General features: G+C 61.1%; 1 protein-coding gene across 3 annotated transcripts in view; it reads left to right on the top strand.

Annotated features, from left to right (window-relative positions):
* The window catches only part of CRBN (cereblon), a 25,059-nt gene continuing 9,303 nt past the window's right edge, over nt 1–15,756 (top strand). The window contains exons 1-5 of one of the 3 annotated variants that reach the window (XM_051831910.2): nt 1–73; nt 5,779–5,882; nt 6,359–6,561; nt 7,476–7,625; nt 11,363–11,522. In XM_051831910.2, coding sequence (XP_051687870.1) covers nt 16–73; nt 5,779–5,882; nt 6,359–6,561; nt 7,476–7,625; nt 11,363–11,522 — 675 coding nt within the window. In that variant the 5' untranslated portion in view covers nt 1–15. Of the gene's footprint in view, nt 74–2,506; nt 2,627–5,775; nt 5,883–6,358; nt 6,562–7,475; nt 7,626–11,362; nt 11,523–15,756 lie in introns of those variants that run through there. The other 2 variants (XM_051831908.2, XM_051831909.2) reach the window with 2 other exon arrangements.

Consider the following 15,756-nt stretch of genomic DNA (forward strand, 5'->3'; position numbering starts at 1 on the left):
TGAGTTCCCGTTGTCATGGACAGCTGGAGGCCCCTGGACAGGCTGAGCCAAGCGGGAGCCGATGGTGAGGATGGTGAGTAAGGGGCAGGCAGGAAAGCAGTAGGGAGGGCAGGTGTGCAGAGGGCGGCTGGAGGGACCCCGCCCCCACCCCAGCAGGGCACAGGAGAAGGCGGGGCTTGCTGTCCCTGCCGGCCCCAGCCTCGCAGGCTCCTTTCTTGACCAGCTGCCCCTCCAGCCCAGGGTTCAGAGGTCAGGTCGGAGGCCACCTGTGGTGGTGGTGGGGGGGCTTTCTTCCTTGGAGGCTAGGAGTGGGCCGTGTGGAGAGCGCTGGGCTGAGGATGAGCTTGCTTGACCGAAATTCCACGTGGTCACATGGTCACGTAGTCAGGTGCCTGCAGACCTGGCTCCGCCCTGGCTCTCAGCCCTCCGCCCTGCATCAATGTGTGCTGCCCAGAGCCTTCGCCTTCACCCCACTGGCTCCGCATGGTCACGCGGTCCATGCCCCGTCACCCCTCCCTGAGGAAGGCCCGGGCCTCACTAGCAACCAGGGTCCCTCTGCACCCAGGGTCGCCCTCTGCACCCAGGGTCCCTCTGCACCCAGGGTCCCTCTGCACCCAGGGTCGCCCTCTGCACCCAGGGTCCCTCTGCACCCAGGGTCCCTCTCTGCACCCAGGGTCGCCCTCTGCACCCAGGGTCCCTCTCTGCACCCAGGGTCGCCCTCTGCACCCAGGGTCCCTCTCTGCACCCAGGGTCGCCCTCTGCACCCAGGGTCCCTCTGCACCCAGGGTCGCCCTCTGCACCCAGGGTCCCTCTGCACCCAGGGTCCCTCTCTGCACCCAGGGTCGCCCTCTGCACCCAGGGTCGCCCTCTGCACCCAGGGTCCCTCTCTGCACCCAGGGTCGCCCTCTGCACCCAGGGTCCCTCTGCACCCAGGGTCCCTCTCTGCACCCAGGGTCGCCCTCTGCACCCAGGGTCCCTCTCTGCACCCAGGGTCCCTCTGCACCCAGGGTCCCTCTCTGCACCCAGGGTCGCCCTCTGCACCCAGGGTCCCTCTCTGCACCCAGGGTCGCCCTCTGCACCCAGGGTCGCCCTCTGCACCCAGGGTCCCTCTCTGCACCCAGGGTCGCCCTCTGCACCCAGGGTCGCCCTCTGCACCCAGGGTCCCTCTGCACCCAGGGTCCCTCTCTGCACCCAGGGTCGCCCTCTGCACCCAGGGTCCCTCTGCACCCAGGGTCCCTCTCTGCACCCAGGGTCGCCCTCTGCACCCAGGGTCCCTCTCTGCACCCAGGGTCCCTCTGCACCCAGGGTCCCTCTCTGCACCCAGGGTCGCCCTCTGCACCCAGGGTCCCTCTCTGCACCCAGGGTCCCTCTCTGCACCCAGGGTCGCCCTCTGCACCCAGGGTCGCCCTCTGCACCCAGGGTCCCTCTCTGCACCCAGGGTCCCTCTCTGCACCCAGGGCCGCCCTCTGCACCCAGGGTCCCTCTCTGCACCCAGGGTCGCCCTCTGCACCCAGGGTCGCCCTCTGCACGCAGGGTCCCTCTCTGCACCCAGGGTCCCTCTCTGCACCCAGGGTCGCCCTCTGGACCGCAGGGTCCCTCTGGCACTGTCCCGGGCAGTCTGGTGTGCTCCTATCTTGCCCGTGGCTACAGTCGTGAAGGACCTTGTGCCAGAGGGGTCAGGAGGGCAGCAGGACCCAGGCCGGGCTCGGGACCCTCGGGCACAGCCAGCTCCGCGCTGTAACTCTGAAAAAGCGCATTTTCGGCCGTCCCAGGCGCTGGGTTCCCTCCACACGGAGCCCTGGCCAGGCTCGGGCCGGCCGCTCTGCGACGGCGTCCTCTCGGCCGTAGGGAATGACCGCAGCCCGGCCCAGTCCGGCAGTCACAGCCGCCTCCCGTCATGGCTTTCCGGGGATTGTCTCAGCAGGCCTCGTTCCTGCTGGAGCCGGCCCGGGGCCGCCATTTCCCGCCACTGCGCCTTCCCTAGGGGCAGGGCCTAGACTCCGAGCCTCCCCTTCCCCAAACCCGAGAGGCCGAGGTTCCCCAGGTCGGACCGCGCGGGGTGCACGCGGCGCCCGTGTGGACACCGCGGGGCGGACACAGGACGCGGAGGGCCCGTGTGGACACGGCGGGGGGACACAGGACGCGGAGGGCCCGTGTGGACACGGCGGGGGGACACAGGACGAGCGCCCGTGTGGACACGGCGGGGGGACACAGGACGCGGAGGGCCCGTGTGGACACGGCGGGGCGGACACAGGACGAGCGCCCGTGTGGACACGGCGGGGGGACACAGGACGCGGAGGGCCCGTGTGGACACGGCGGGGGGACACAGGACGAGCGCCCGTGTGGACACGGCGGGGGGACACAGGACGCGGAGGGTCCGTGTGGACACGGCGGGGCGGGCACAGGACGCGGAGGATCCGTGTGGACACGGCGGGGGGACACAGGACGCGGAGCGCACGTCCCCCTGGTGCCGGCAGAGGGCGCTGTGGGCGGAGCGACCGGCGCGGCCCCTCCCAGTGCGTCGCGCCCCCTCCCGGCATCCTTTGCGGGTAAACAGTCATGGCCGACGAGGAAGACGCGCAGGACGCCGCGCGCGACATGGGCAACCACCTGCCGCTACTGCCTGGTACCGCCGTGGCGGGCGGGAGCCGCGGGCCGGAGCCGCGGGGGGCCGGGGAGGCGGGGGGGCCGCGCCCAGCCCCCGAAAGCGGCGTCGGATCGGCCGCGTCCCGGGCGCCCCTCCCCTCGGGGCCGGGCCGCCTCTCGCCGCCCTGGGGTGCTCTGGGGAGGGGGCCGGGCCGCCTCCCGCCGCCCTGGGGTGCTCTGGGGAGGGGGCCGGGCCGCCTCCCGCCGCCCTGGGGTGCTCTGGGGAGGGGGCCGGGCCGCCTCCCGCCGCCCTGGGGTGCTCTGGGGAGGGGGCCGGGCCGCCTCTCGCCGCCCTGGGGTGCTCTGGGGAGGGGGCCGGGCCGCCTCTCGCCGCCCTGGGGTGCTCTGGGGAGGGGGCCGGGCCGCCTCCCGCCGCCCTGGGGTGCTCTGGGGAGGGGGCCGGGCCGCCTCTCGCCGCCCTGGGGTGCTCTGGGGAGGGGGCCGGGCCGCCTCTCGCCGCCCTGGGGTGCTCTGGGGAGGGGGCCGGCCGCCTCTCGCCGCCCTGGGGTGCTCTGGGGAGGGGGCCGGGCCGCCTCCCGCCGCCCTGGGGTGCTCTGGGGAGGGGGCCGGCCGCCTCTCGCCGCCCTGGGGTGCTCTGGGGAGGGGCCGGGCCGCCTCCCGCCGCCCTGGGGTGCTCTGGGGAGGGGGCCGGCCGCCTCCCGCCGCCCTGGGGTGCTCTGGGGAGGGGGCCGGGCCGCCTCCCGCCGCCCTGGGGTGCTCTGGGGAGGGGCCGGGCCGGCTCTGGTCCCGCTCTCCCGTCTCCGCTCTGCGGCGAGCGGCTTCCGGGGCTGGGGGCGCCAGGCCCGCTTCTCGGCGAGGGGTGCGCGGCCGGGGCGCCCCGACTCTACCACGGTCGCGCGGCCGCCGAGCCGGGGCTGCCGCCGGCGTCTCCGCCGTGTGGCCTGCGCGGACGCCCTGTGGGAGCGCAGGCCGCGGCCTGGGGGTGTACGGGGCAGCCCGTCCGTGAGGGTCCCAGCGCGGCCGAGGCCGGGCCTGGCCGCGCGGTGCCCGGGGCAGCTCGCGGAGGCTGGCGGCCGCGGCCTGCGGCATGAGTCAGCCTGGCTTCCGCGAGCCCTGCCCGACCACCCCCAGCGCTGTCGGCAGCGAGCGGCGGGGCCGCGGGGGCCGCGAAGGGAAGCCCTGAGTGTCCGAGCGGTGGCGGGTCCGTGGCGGCTGCCGGGACGGCGGAGCGAGCCGCGGCGCAGCGGGGTGGGTTTAGCGAGTTAGGAGGAAGGCGGCCTGGAGGGGGACGAGGCGCGGCCGAAGCGGGTCAGGAGTGCGTTCAGGGAGCGCTGCGCCTTCAGGCTTCGCGTTGCGGAGGTAGCGCTGGGCCGGCCGCGCAGACTCCCGCGGGAGCCGGTGCCCAGCCCTTCCGTCCGCAGAGGGGCCCCGTGCCCTGGTGAGCCTGGTGCAGTGTCGCGCCCCGACTGCCTGCCAGCTCCACCAGTGCGCTCCGCCTCTGACGAGCCCCGCGGCCGGGCAGAGGTCCGGGACGGCTCCGTGCTGCCCAAGCTGTTCCGTCGCGGACCTCGCCAGCAGGCGCAGGAGGGGCGATGGCTGTCTGTGTGGCCTCTGCTCTGTGACTTTGTGCACGGACTGTGCGGTGGGGAGAGGCCAGCCTTTCGTGGCCTCTGGCCTCTGACGACTGGGGCCGGAGACAGCCCTGTGCCTGTGGGTGTTCCGCAGCGGCTCGGCCCCTGCCTGGGACGGCCGCGGACGTCCCGGGATTTCCCACTCGTTTCTTGAATTTTGCGTGAGGGACAAACCCCCACCCCCAAACCCAGAGCGAGAATCCCAGGTCTGGACTAGGAAGCTTGGCCGCGTGTGGACAGGCAGGCGCCCACGAGTTCCAGAAGTTCACAGAAAACAGTGGATTTCAGAGTGCGGGGTTTGCCCGAAGTCACCTGAAGTTTTCTGTGGACAGTCTGAAGCTCCGGCTGTAAGGGCAGCCCTGTCTCCTCCCTGTCACAGCTGACGGGACGCGTTCCAGTAGACGGCCTTGCCTCTCAATGTATGAACAGGAGGACGCTTTCTGACTCGGGGCCTTTAAGCTGGTGCGCTCATGCCAGCCTCAAGTCTGACATGAAACTCCTCAGGAAAGTTCCTACAGATATTTCATGTGTGAATAATGTGGTGCTGGGCAGAGACGTGAAGGCCTCCCTGCCGGGTGGAAGGACCTCCTTTCAGTGTGAATGACGGGGTTATCCGGCGTGCTGGATTTATTTTCTTCCTTGTACGAGAACGTGTGGCTTGCTCACGCCGGCCGTTTTTCAGATGAGAGAACTGAGGTTTGCTCAGGTGTAATGCGTCATCATCTGAGGTTGGAAAGTTGATTACTGGCAGGAGAGAAGAGGAAAATGTCCTGTTCAGAGGAACTTTAAATAACTGGTGCAGTTGTAGGCGTGACCCCACTCACTCCCCTTGAGTGTCGGCTGGACCTGGTGGTCCTGTCTGAGAGCACGAGAGGAGGAGAAAGGTGACCACCCTGGAGAAACCGGGCCGGTCCTCCCTGGCCCCGCTGATGAAGGCTGGCGCCAGCAGGCACAGGGCGGGGTTTCAGCTGCCCCTCACTCTGTCCTCCTGCCCCAGACCGCCCCGCCCTGCTGCTGGGAAGTGAGCCCACAAGGCACTCAGTGCTCTGCGGAGTGCCTGGCCCCGCCCCTCAGCTGCCTCAGGGACCCGCAGACAAGCAGAGCCAGCCCAGCCCAGAGGAGGCTGGAGGGCGGAACTGGTGGAGTGGCTGTCTCGGGTGGGATCCTGGACAGAACAGGGGGATCAGGACCTCTGAATGGTGTGTTTAGCTCAGCACGTAGTGATGTGTCGCCGTGGTCCCTTAGCCGTGGCGGTGTTCCCCGTAAGGCGCTAACTGTGTGGGGAAACGGACATTCTGCACTGTCTTCACAGCTCCTGTGTGAATCTTACACTGGTTTACAGTCGGAGTCGATTAGAAAACTAGATAGTGGGGGGGGGCAGTCCATGCTGCACCCCCCCCCCCCCCGCTGCTCCGTGTGTGCAGGTGGCAGGGGTGGGTAGCGTGTAGAAGAGCCCTCTTCTCAGGAAGGAGCTCCGTGTTTGAAAGCAGCACAGCTGACCTTTTCGTGCACACAGTGTTTTTCTTATCTACTTCAGCAGAGAGTGAGGATGAAGATGAGATGGAAGTTGAAGACCAGGACAGCAAAGAAGCCAAAAAGCCAAACATCATCAATTTTGACACCAGTCTGCCGACATCCCACACGGTATGTAGCTCCGGAACGGTGGGTCTCACTGCAGCTGTGCATTCGACCGGCAGGTCCCTGAAAGCCAGAGCGTGCCCTCGGCCTCCCCGGTGTTGCCCGTGTTGCCCGGCGCTGGGAATCGGGGCTGGGCCTCGGACGCCCCCTGCGGAGCAGCGTCCCGCTGCGTCCTGCTGCCTGGGGCCTGGGAGGAGTTTGCACCGTGGTGCTGTCTGGGCAGGCGCCGTTCCTCTCCACGGGAACATTCTGTGGCCGCCTGTAGTATTTGGACTTGGAGAAGTCTCTTCTCTTCACCAAAATAGAAGACTGTGAATGAAGCCTGCTCTTGAACTTGAGTGAGGCGTGCAGAGCTGCAGGTCTCCCCTGAGTAAGAGTCGGACGCTCGTGCACCAGCTGACGGACGTGCATGTGTGTCTCCCTCCGACCGCTCTCGGTGCGGGCGGCGTCCCGCTGACACTGCGCCGCGCTGTCTTCCCCAGTACCTGGGCGCTGACATGGAGGAGTTCCACGGCCGGACCCTGCACGACGACGACAGCTGCCCGGTGATCCCGGTGCTGCCGCAGGTGGTGATGATCCTGATCCCCGGGCAGACGCTGCCGCTGCAGCTCTCGCACCCTCCGGAAGTCAGCATGGTGCGCAGCCTCATTCAGAAGGACCGCACCTTTGCCGTTCTCGCCTACAGGTGAGGCGCGGTGTGCCGACGTGCCCTCTGGGCCGGCAGCCGAGGCTGGTGGCTGCCCCTCTGGGAGAGGCTGTGTGGGGTCAGAGCTTCAGGTGCAGCTTTTCCACAAGCTCGTCTCCCCCCCTCCCTGAGGCGTCCGTCCTGAGTTTCCTTACAGACCACCTGGGGGGACGCGGACCCTCAGCGGGCACACAGGAGGCCCCCACCCCAACACGGCCCAACACACCCCAACACGGCCCAACACGGCCCAGCACAGCCCAACACGGCCCAATACACCCCAACACGGCCCAACACACCCCAACACGGCCCAGCACGGCCCAACACGCCCCAACATGGCCCAAAGCAGCCCAGCATGGCCCAACGCGGCCCAATGCGGCCCAGCACACCCCAACACGGCCCAACGCGGCCCAACACGGCCCAACACACCCCAACATAGCCCAATACACCCCAACACGGCCCAACACACCCCAACACGGCCCTACACGGCCCAACACACCCCAACACGGCCCAACACGGCCCAACACGGCCCAACACAGCCCAATACACCCCAACACAGCCCAACACGGCCCAACACAGCCCAACACGGCCCAACACACCCCAACACGGCCCTATACACCCCAACACGGCCCTACACGGCCCAACACGGCCCAACACGGCCCTGCTGGTAGAGGCGCAGAAACGCAGCTCTAACAAAGCAGAGAACGTTTGGCCTGGGAAATGGTTTAAACTCCCAGTACTAGGCCATCTGCAGTGAGTAGAAATCTGGTCTTTGCCTCAAGTATTGAGCTTTGCCGTGGTGCAGAACTGGTGAGGGCTGACCGCTCTGCGTTATTTTCCCGGGAGTGCTTGTTTTGCCAGCCTTGCGTGTTTTCAAGTCAGATGCTCACCACTGCTTTTACCGTTCACTTTGGAAGTAACGTGCAGGAGAGGGAAGCCCAGTTTGGAACCACAGCCGAGATCTACGCCTATCGAGAAGAACAGGACTTTGGCATTGAGATAGTGAAAGTGAAAGCGGTCGGCAGACAGCGGTTCAAAGTCCTGGAGCTCAGGACTCAGTCAGACGGGTAAGGAGCGCCGCCTCTGGCCTGTCTGTCTCCTGGTGTGTGGCTCTTCTCTCCCTGGGCTTCCAGCCTGGCCGTGCTTCAGCGTCCCTGGAAGTCCCCAGGCTAGAGAAGCTGAGGTGAACCCACGCTGCAGCCCAGAGAGAGGTTTAACCCGGCGAGGCTGCAGCAGGTGGCAGTGGCTTCCAGGTGATGCTCCGCTCCAGGTTTGAGAACGGCAGTGGGAGCCCAGAGGGAAGTGGCGTTTGGGATGGAGGGCTCGGTGCGGAGCGTCAGAGGCGGGAGGCCGGCGGCTGCTGAGCTGGCTGTGCCGTCTGCACGCTCAGTGCCCGGCTCAGATGCTGGCGTGGTGACCGCCCGTGAGCACTGGTCTCCGCACCAGTAAGCTTCGGCAGCCACGCTGTGCCAGCAGTTACTATTTTGGTTTTTTCACACGGTCAGGGAGAAGGGTGAGGTGTGGGTCTCCCGTGAAGTCTCGCTGCTGAGTCCTGGTGACTTGGTCTCTGGCCCATAGCCAGAGCTGAAGATCAGTCAGACCCCTGCATTGCGCGGGCAGTTTCTGAACACAAGGGAGCGCAGACTTGGTTTCTGTTTGAGCCTGAGACGTAAAAGGGGGCGAGCCACGTAAGGGCAGGAGTGTTTGCAGGATGCTTAACGCTCGTGAGTGATGGGACAGCAGACGGGGCTGGCAGCGGAGCCCAGGTGTTGCCCACATCCTTCGCTGTGCAAACCTTGGTGGCCCTGGACGCATTGTGCACCCCTGCACGGCTCAGCTGTTCAAGAGCAGGGACAGAAGTCTGTGTTCTGCAGTTAGGGCCACGTTGTTTGCTCCTGTGGATTTTACCTACAGTTCTGTTTAAGTTGTGTGTGTGTGTATTCGCACATATATGTATTTATTTATTTGAAAGAGTTAGGGAGAGAGGTCTTGCATCCGCTGGTTCACTGCCCAATGACCACAAACGCCAGGGCAGGGCCAGGCCAGAGCCAAGAGCTAGGAGCTTCATCTGGGTCTCCCTGTGGATGGCAGGGCCCAGACACTTGGGCCGTCTTCTGCGGCTTTTCCCAGGCCCTTAGCAGGGAGCTGCATCAGAAGTGGAGCAGCCAGGGCGTGAACCGGCACCCACATGGGATGCCGAGGTCTCAGGAGGTGGCTTTCCCTGCCAGGGCACAACGCTGGCCCTGCGGCTCCATTTTTGAAGTATGTTCTGTCTGCATACGTAGGTTATTCTGAATGTTCGTCACGACCGCATTCCAGAAACCACAGAGGACGGTTGACTTGGGAAGAGTGTGTTTCTCAGCATGGTGTCTGCCGTGGACAAGGTCTGGTCCGAGGCAGTGCTGGGCGGTCACCTCCGGACGCAGGTCGAGGACTACACGTTGGCCTAGTGAAGACTGGCAAGGGCTTGGTCAGCGCAGGGGCGGGGCCACGTGTCCCCATTTGAAAGGCCTCAGTGTGGGCGTGTTTCCCTGGCTCCACTGCCCTTGGGCTCCCGTGACCAGTGTCACTAGAGACAGTGAAATGAGAGAGACTGCTCTCTTCCCAGGCACCTAGGTGGTGACTGCAGCTACTGCTCTGTGCCCTGTGCAGTGCACGCACGGGTGTGTCACATGTCCACACTGTCCCTGTCTGGGGGACGCTTACTGCCACTTTCTAATCTTCGCCAAGTTGGCCTCCTCTAAATACATGGGTTTTTGGAAGAAAAAGTTAATAGGAAAATATAGAAGGATGGTAAGGAGTCCGACAGTGTTGACAGTGTCCTGTGGAGAGGAAGAGGGGTCGACATTGGATTAGGAGATGAGGATTGTGGAGAAAGTGGAATGTGGGCAGCACAGGAAGTCCGTGTGCCCTGCACATCTCAGCTGTCTGTAAGCCTGGCCCCTCGTTTCCTGGAGCTGGAGAGGCGTGTCTGAGGTGCTCTGCAGGTTGTAGCCGGCCATAGGCTGCTGCCCGTCGTCGTTCCGGTGTGGCTACAGCTCACACGTCCAGACGTCTGGTCTGTCCTTAGCGAGAGCTTCTGGAGGTAGACCTGAGATGACTGGCTGCGGAGCCCTGTGGATTCCTGTAGCTCTTTTTCCACTATCAGAGTTTCTGTCCCGAACTTGAAAGCAGATTTCTGTCTCACGTTAATGCTCATTGAAGCATTTTGTATTGCACTGGTTTTTTTTTTTAGCAGTTGTCCAAGTTATGTCATATAATCATGAAAAGAGCTGCCCTAAGCAATTTGGGGAAAAAAACAAAACTAGAATCTGTTAGAAAACCCAGCTGCTGGGAGCAGAGGCAGCTGTGCCGTGTGTATAGCCATCCTGGGTCAGGACTTGCGCCACAGCGTGCGTGAGGTCATCCTCAGGGAGTCTCAGGAGGTGGATGGGTAAAGCCAGGCGGGCCTCTTGCAACTCCTGCAGGGTGGTGTGTGCTGCACCTTAAGAGTAGGGTCATCAGGTTGTTTGTTTTCCTGTATCAGGTGAAGAAAATGGAGATTTTGGTTGTTTTTAAATACAGTAATGCAAGAACGTTTCACTACAGTCTGGACATAGTAACTTAATAAAGATTTATTAGGCAGAGTTAGAGAGAGGGAGAGACGGTGGGAGAGGTCTTCCAAACGCTGGTTCATCCCCTGAATGGCTGCTACAGCTGGAGCTGGGCAGGTCCAAAGCCAGGAGCCAGGAGCTTCTTCCCGGGGTCCCACATGGGTGCAGGTGGGCCGTCTTCCACTGCTCTCTCAGGCCATTAGTGGGGAGCTGGGTTGGAACAGGAGCGTCCAGGACGCACATGGGCACCCACAGGGGATGCTGGTGCTGCAGGCAGAGGTCCAGCCCGTTCCTCCACAGTGCTGGCCCAGGAAGGAGCTCCGGATGGAATGCAGTTAATATGTGAGTCTGATCTTGCCATGAAATTAAACCGAGGTATTGTCACACTGAGCCATTTTCATGTGATAAATAGGTGAAAATACTGGAATTTCATGTGGAAGTTCTTGTGACTGCAGATAACAAAGCCGACACTGTCAGGCTGACAGAGTCAGATTCCTGACAGTGTGTGCCCAGCTCTAGCGAGTGCCTCCTAGGGGCAGCCTTTCTGTTGGCATCAGTTCCTGACGGTGTAACTGTGTCTCGCAGAGTATCACGAGAGTGAGACCTTATAGAATCTTTAAGTAAAAAAAGGTAAAAAAAGGTCGTGCGTGTTTTGCTCCTTTGCATATTCAAGGTAAATTGTTGAGAATGAGAAAGTGACTCGTGGAAATAAACGCCACATAGCATGATCTAGTTTGTTTTGACTCATTGTGTAAATGGGTTCTTGATTTTCTCTGCCTTCTCTTTGATCCCTGGGCTGGTTGGTGTCTGAGAAAGGACGGGTGGGCAGTGGGCATAGAGGATGGAGACTGAGAGGGGTGGGATGTCTGGGATAACAGAAACCAATTTCATTTGGATTTGTTGCTGATGTTTTCTGAACCTGTGTTACATTTGTAGGCTCTGTATTTATCCAAAAAGTGAAGATCTCCCTGTCCGTTCCGCAGAGACTGAAAATCTGTACCTTAGGTTATCTGTGGTTTTGACTTTTTATCATTTATGATACAGTTATTTCTGAAAATTTCTTGTATTACAACATCAGCATTGATGAATATGTTTAAAAAGTAAAACCTTGAAAATGTTAGTACTTAGAATTACTCTCATTGTTTAGAAACGTAGAGCTTGAGTCAGTTTATCTTAAAAATGAACACCATGCTTGGTTCTCTTTATTTTAGAATCCAGCAAGCTAAAGTGCAGATTCTTCCCGAGTGTGTGTTGCCTTCAACCATGTCTGCAGTTCAGTTAGAGTCTCTCAATAAGTGCCAGATATTTCCTTCAAAGCCCGTCTCGTGGGAAGACCAGTGCTCGTATAAATGGTGGCAGAAATACCAGAAGGTGAGAAACTAACTTTTTATGCTTCCTCGTAAGTGAAGACAGCTCGCTTCTCCCCTGTGTTAAGAAAGGAACAGAAGCCGCCCCGGGGTCCAGGCCCCGCACCTTCTGTGGCAAGGTCCCGACCTCACAGCTTGTGCTCAGTGGCGTCACACAGCCTCCGGCGCGCTGCCTGTCCTGCCTCGCGGTTTGCGTTAACAGCTCAGGCTGCCGAATTCATGGGGGCCCCTGCTGAGCCCGTGTCACCCGAGGGGTGGCCGTGCAGAAGCAGAGTGCGCACCCCTTCTCTAGACCCAGAGCCAAGTGTCCTCATGGCGTTTGACGGCTCGCACACGTGGGCTGGCACAGAGGCGCTCCTGAAGAGGTCTGGGCTGGCCGCGCTATTTCCTTGTGGCGAGACCACAGCTGAGCGAGCCTCTGTCTGCTCATTGTTGAGCCCTGGGGTTTAAGCAGGAAATAGTCAGGAGTTACCGTTTCTGATTCCAGCCTGAAGGAGAAGAGCACTGGTCTCTCAAGCAGAAGAAACAGCTTTTGGAGGGTTATCTTTTCAAAATGTGAAAAGATGGCTGCCATCACAACTTAGAAATCTTGTGTTAATGGAATACTGAGGTACTGAGGGCATTAAGTTCTGATGTCAGCATCAAATCCTAAGTTTTTTTTAACTTTTGTGTTTTATTATTTTTTTAGTTAAAGGCAGAGTTGGGGGTGGGGACAGAGGCGAAGAGATGCGCCTTCTGTCCTGTGGTTCCTTCCCCACATGGCTGCACTGCTCAGCACTGAGTCAGGCTGAGCCCGCAGTCGGGAACTCCACCTGGGCCTCTCAGGTGCACGGCAGGGGCCTACGCACTTGGCGCATCTTCTGCGACCCGCCAATCTGAAGTGGAGCAGCCGGGACTTGAACCAGCAAGGCAGCGACGTAACCTGCCGCACCAGTGTCGGCTGCTAGGATCCTCACTGGATGTCAGCATAGAGAACTGGAGCAGGGTCTCTTCCTCTGGTCAGTGCACCTGCACTTTCATCCCTTGGGTTTCCAGGGAAGACGCGGCCGTGTGCTCGCTGCAGGGTGTCGGGCTGCTCCAGGTGTGCGTGTGTGTCGGCAGGCAGCTGTCACGTGTTCTGGTGTGTGTCGGTAGGCAGCTGTCACGTGGCGTAGTGCGTTTAATCCGTGTTTATGTGAGGATTCTAATAAACACGGAAGCAGACTGCGTGCAAATTCCCGGCCCACACTGAGACTCAAGCAGGGAGGGTAGGCAGAACTGACACCCGCTGAGTGTCAGGAAGCCTCTACAGCCGTGCAGTGCTGCTGTCCCAGCCCGGGCACCAGGATCTTAAACACTGCACCTGTGTGTCACAGAACACTGGGGAATCTGACTTGTCCACGATCTTTTTTTTTTTTTTTTTTTTTTAAGATTGATGTATTTCATTTGAAGTACTACAGTTCTTCCATCCGCTGGTTCTTTCCCTGAATGGCTGCGATGGCTAGAGCCGGGCCAGGCCAAAGCCAGGAGCTTCATCCAGGTCACCCACGTGGGTGGCAGGAACCCAAGCACTTGGGCCACGTTGCGCTGCTTGTCCCAGTCCACGAGCAGGGAGCAGGGAGCAGGGCTGGAAATGGAGCAGCTGGGACACAAACCGGAGCTCGTGTGGGATACCAGTGGTGGCTTTGCCCATTACGCCACAATGCCAGTCCCTCCGATAATCATTCAATTGTTTGATACCAGTTTGTCACAGCTGCTGTGTCAGTAGGTCACTCCAAGGAGTGGTGTTGGGATTTGTGAAGGCACGTGTGTTGGGCCTGGCTCACACGGCAGGACGGCTGCGTGAGGGTGTGCAGTTGCGTGTTCCAGTCACTGGGCAGTTCTGGCTGGAGGCGATGACAGTGTGACTGAGGTCGTAGCTCTCCCTCCCCAGGGCTGGGTTTAAGAATTCTCGGAGGTCTGCGCAGGTTCTGAGCACAGGGTGACGGTGACCGTGGTCACCCTGTCCTGAAGCACCTCAGCTGGCTCACCTTGCATCCAGAGTTAGCCCTCGCAGCCGCAGAGCTGAGGGACACACACAGGACAAGGTGCTCGCTCCCTCCCAGTCCTTCTGGGCTGTGGGACAGAACCCTCAGGTACTTTTGTGTGCAGAGTTGCTGAGGGCAAACGGGCTGCTAAGGGGTGCGAGAGGGGCAGATGACGTCATCCTACATAGTTTTCAGATTGTTTTTGTTGTTGGTGGTGTTTTAATTTTTTTTTTTTTTTTTTTTTTTTTTTTTTTTTTTGACAGGCAGAGTTAGAGAGAGAGGTCTTCCTTCTGTTGGTTCATCCCCCAAATGGCCACTGCGCCGATCTGAAGTCAGGAGCCAGGTGCTTATCCTGGTCTCCCATGGGGTGCAGGGCCCAAGCACTTGGGCCATCTCCGCTGCACTCCCGGGTCACAGCAGACAGCTGGCCTGGAAGAGGGGCAACCAGGACAGAATCCGGCACCCCGACCGGGACTAGAACCCGGTGTGCTGGCACCGCAGGCGGAGGATTAGCCTAGTGAGCTGCGGCACCAGCCCAGATTTAGTTTTAAAAGGGTTCTGCTGCCAAACTTTGTGTAGTTTCTGAGTTCTGAAGACTGGGATCTGGATCACACGGCCGGGAACATGGCCAGGTGTTCTGTTGTGAACTCCTGATGACCAGTGTTCTGACTGAGAGAGCACTTGGAGGCGTTCTGTGCCTCCCCGGGGGTGGCGGGTGGCCCGGGTCGTCGGGGCTCCGTGAGTAGTGTGCTGTCTCCAGGTTTGCCTCCCACTGCCGTCAGCTGGACTCCACGCTCCGCAGGCTTGGGCTCTGTGACGGAGTTTGTCGGGAGCGAGATCTCCGGCTGAGTTCGGCCTCTGCTAGAATTCACGGCAGTGTGGGGCAGTGCACACATGTCCCCATGTCTGAGGAGCAGTGCGTGGACAGGCTGGCCACCTGATTCTGGCTTGCTCAAGGCAGCAGAGTCGCCGCACAGGTTCTCAGATCCCCTTGGGACGCAGGAGTGTGTCCTGCACAGACGTGCCCAGTCAGTGCTGGCGCTCCGTGCACCACTTCTGACACTGCCGCTGGGAGCTGCACTGCTGCCCGGTGACCGAGTCGGGTCACTGAAGCTTCTAGAGGTGCTCTTGTGAGGGACAGAGGAGACTCAGGAGTCCCACGTCTCCAGTGACCAGGGAACTAGGCCACTTGGACAGGGACTCTGGACATCCTCTCTGCCTGCAGACCCTCCACCCTGTGACTGCAGTTGAAAAACCCTCTCTGCCTTCTCACCCATCACAGTGCTGTTCACTGGGTTTGCTGTAGAGATTCAGAGGGAGGAATTTACCTGAGAGACAGAGAAGGAAAGACAGGCTCTTCCTGCTCACTCCCACATCCAGCAATGGCTGGGGCTGGGAAGGGCTCACGCCAAAGCATGGAACTCATTCTTTTATTTTTTTTAAAGATTTATTTATTAATTTCAAAGGCAGATTTACAGAGAGAGGAAGCAGAGAGAGAGGTCTTCCATCCGCTGGTTCACTCCACAACTGGCTGCAAGGGCCAGAGCTGCACCAATCCGGAGCCAGGAGCCAGGAGCTTCTTCCAGGTCTCCCGTGCAGGTGCAGGGCCCCAAGAACTTGGGCGTCCTCCACTGCTTTCCCGGCCTACAGCAGAGAGTTGCATAGAACGCAGAGCAGTCAGGGCTCGAATCGGCACCCATATGGGATGCCGGCACTGTAGGGCGGGGGCTTTACTCACTGTGCCACAGCGCCAGCCCTGGGAACTCATTCCTGAGTGTCAACCACTTGAGCCGTCACTGCCACCTGCCAGGGCCTGCATAAAAGCCTGCCCTGGTCAGTGGTGTTAGCCTGTCTGCAACATGACCTCAGTGTGCCAGCGCATCCTCCCCGTGACCTCAGTGTGTGTCAGCACCCTCCCCGTGACCTCAGTGTGTGTCAGCACTGTCCCTGTGACCTCAGTGTGCCAGCGCACCCTCCCGTGGCCTCAGTGTGTGTCAGCACCCTCCCGTGACCTCAGTGTGTGTCAGCACCCTCCCTGTGACCTCAGTGTGTGCCAGCACCCTCCCCGTGACCTCAGTGTGTCAGCGCATTCTCCCCGTGACCTCAGTGTGTGTCAGCACCGTCCCTGTGACCTCAGTGTGCCAGCGCACCGTCCCTGTGACCTCAGTGTGCCAGCGCACCGTCCCTGTGACCTCAGTGTGCCAGTGCACCCTCCTGTGACCTCAGTGTGTG

This window comes from Oryctolagus cuniculus, chromosome 10, assembly GCF_964237555.1.
Source record: "Oryctolagus cuniculus chromosome 10, mOryCun1.1, whole genome shotgun sequence".
In the NCBI taxonomy this organism is placed as follows: domain Eukaryota; kingdom Metazoa; phylum Chordata; class Mammalia; order Lagomorpha; family Leporidae; genus Oryctolagus; species Oryctolagus cuniculus.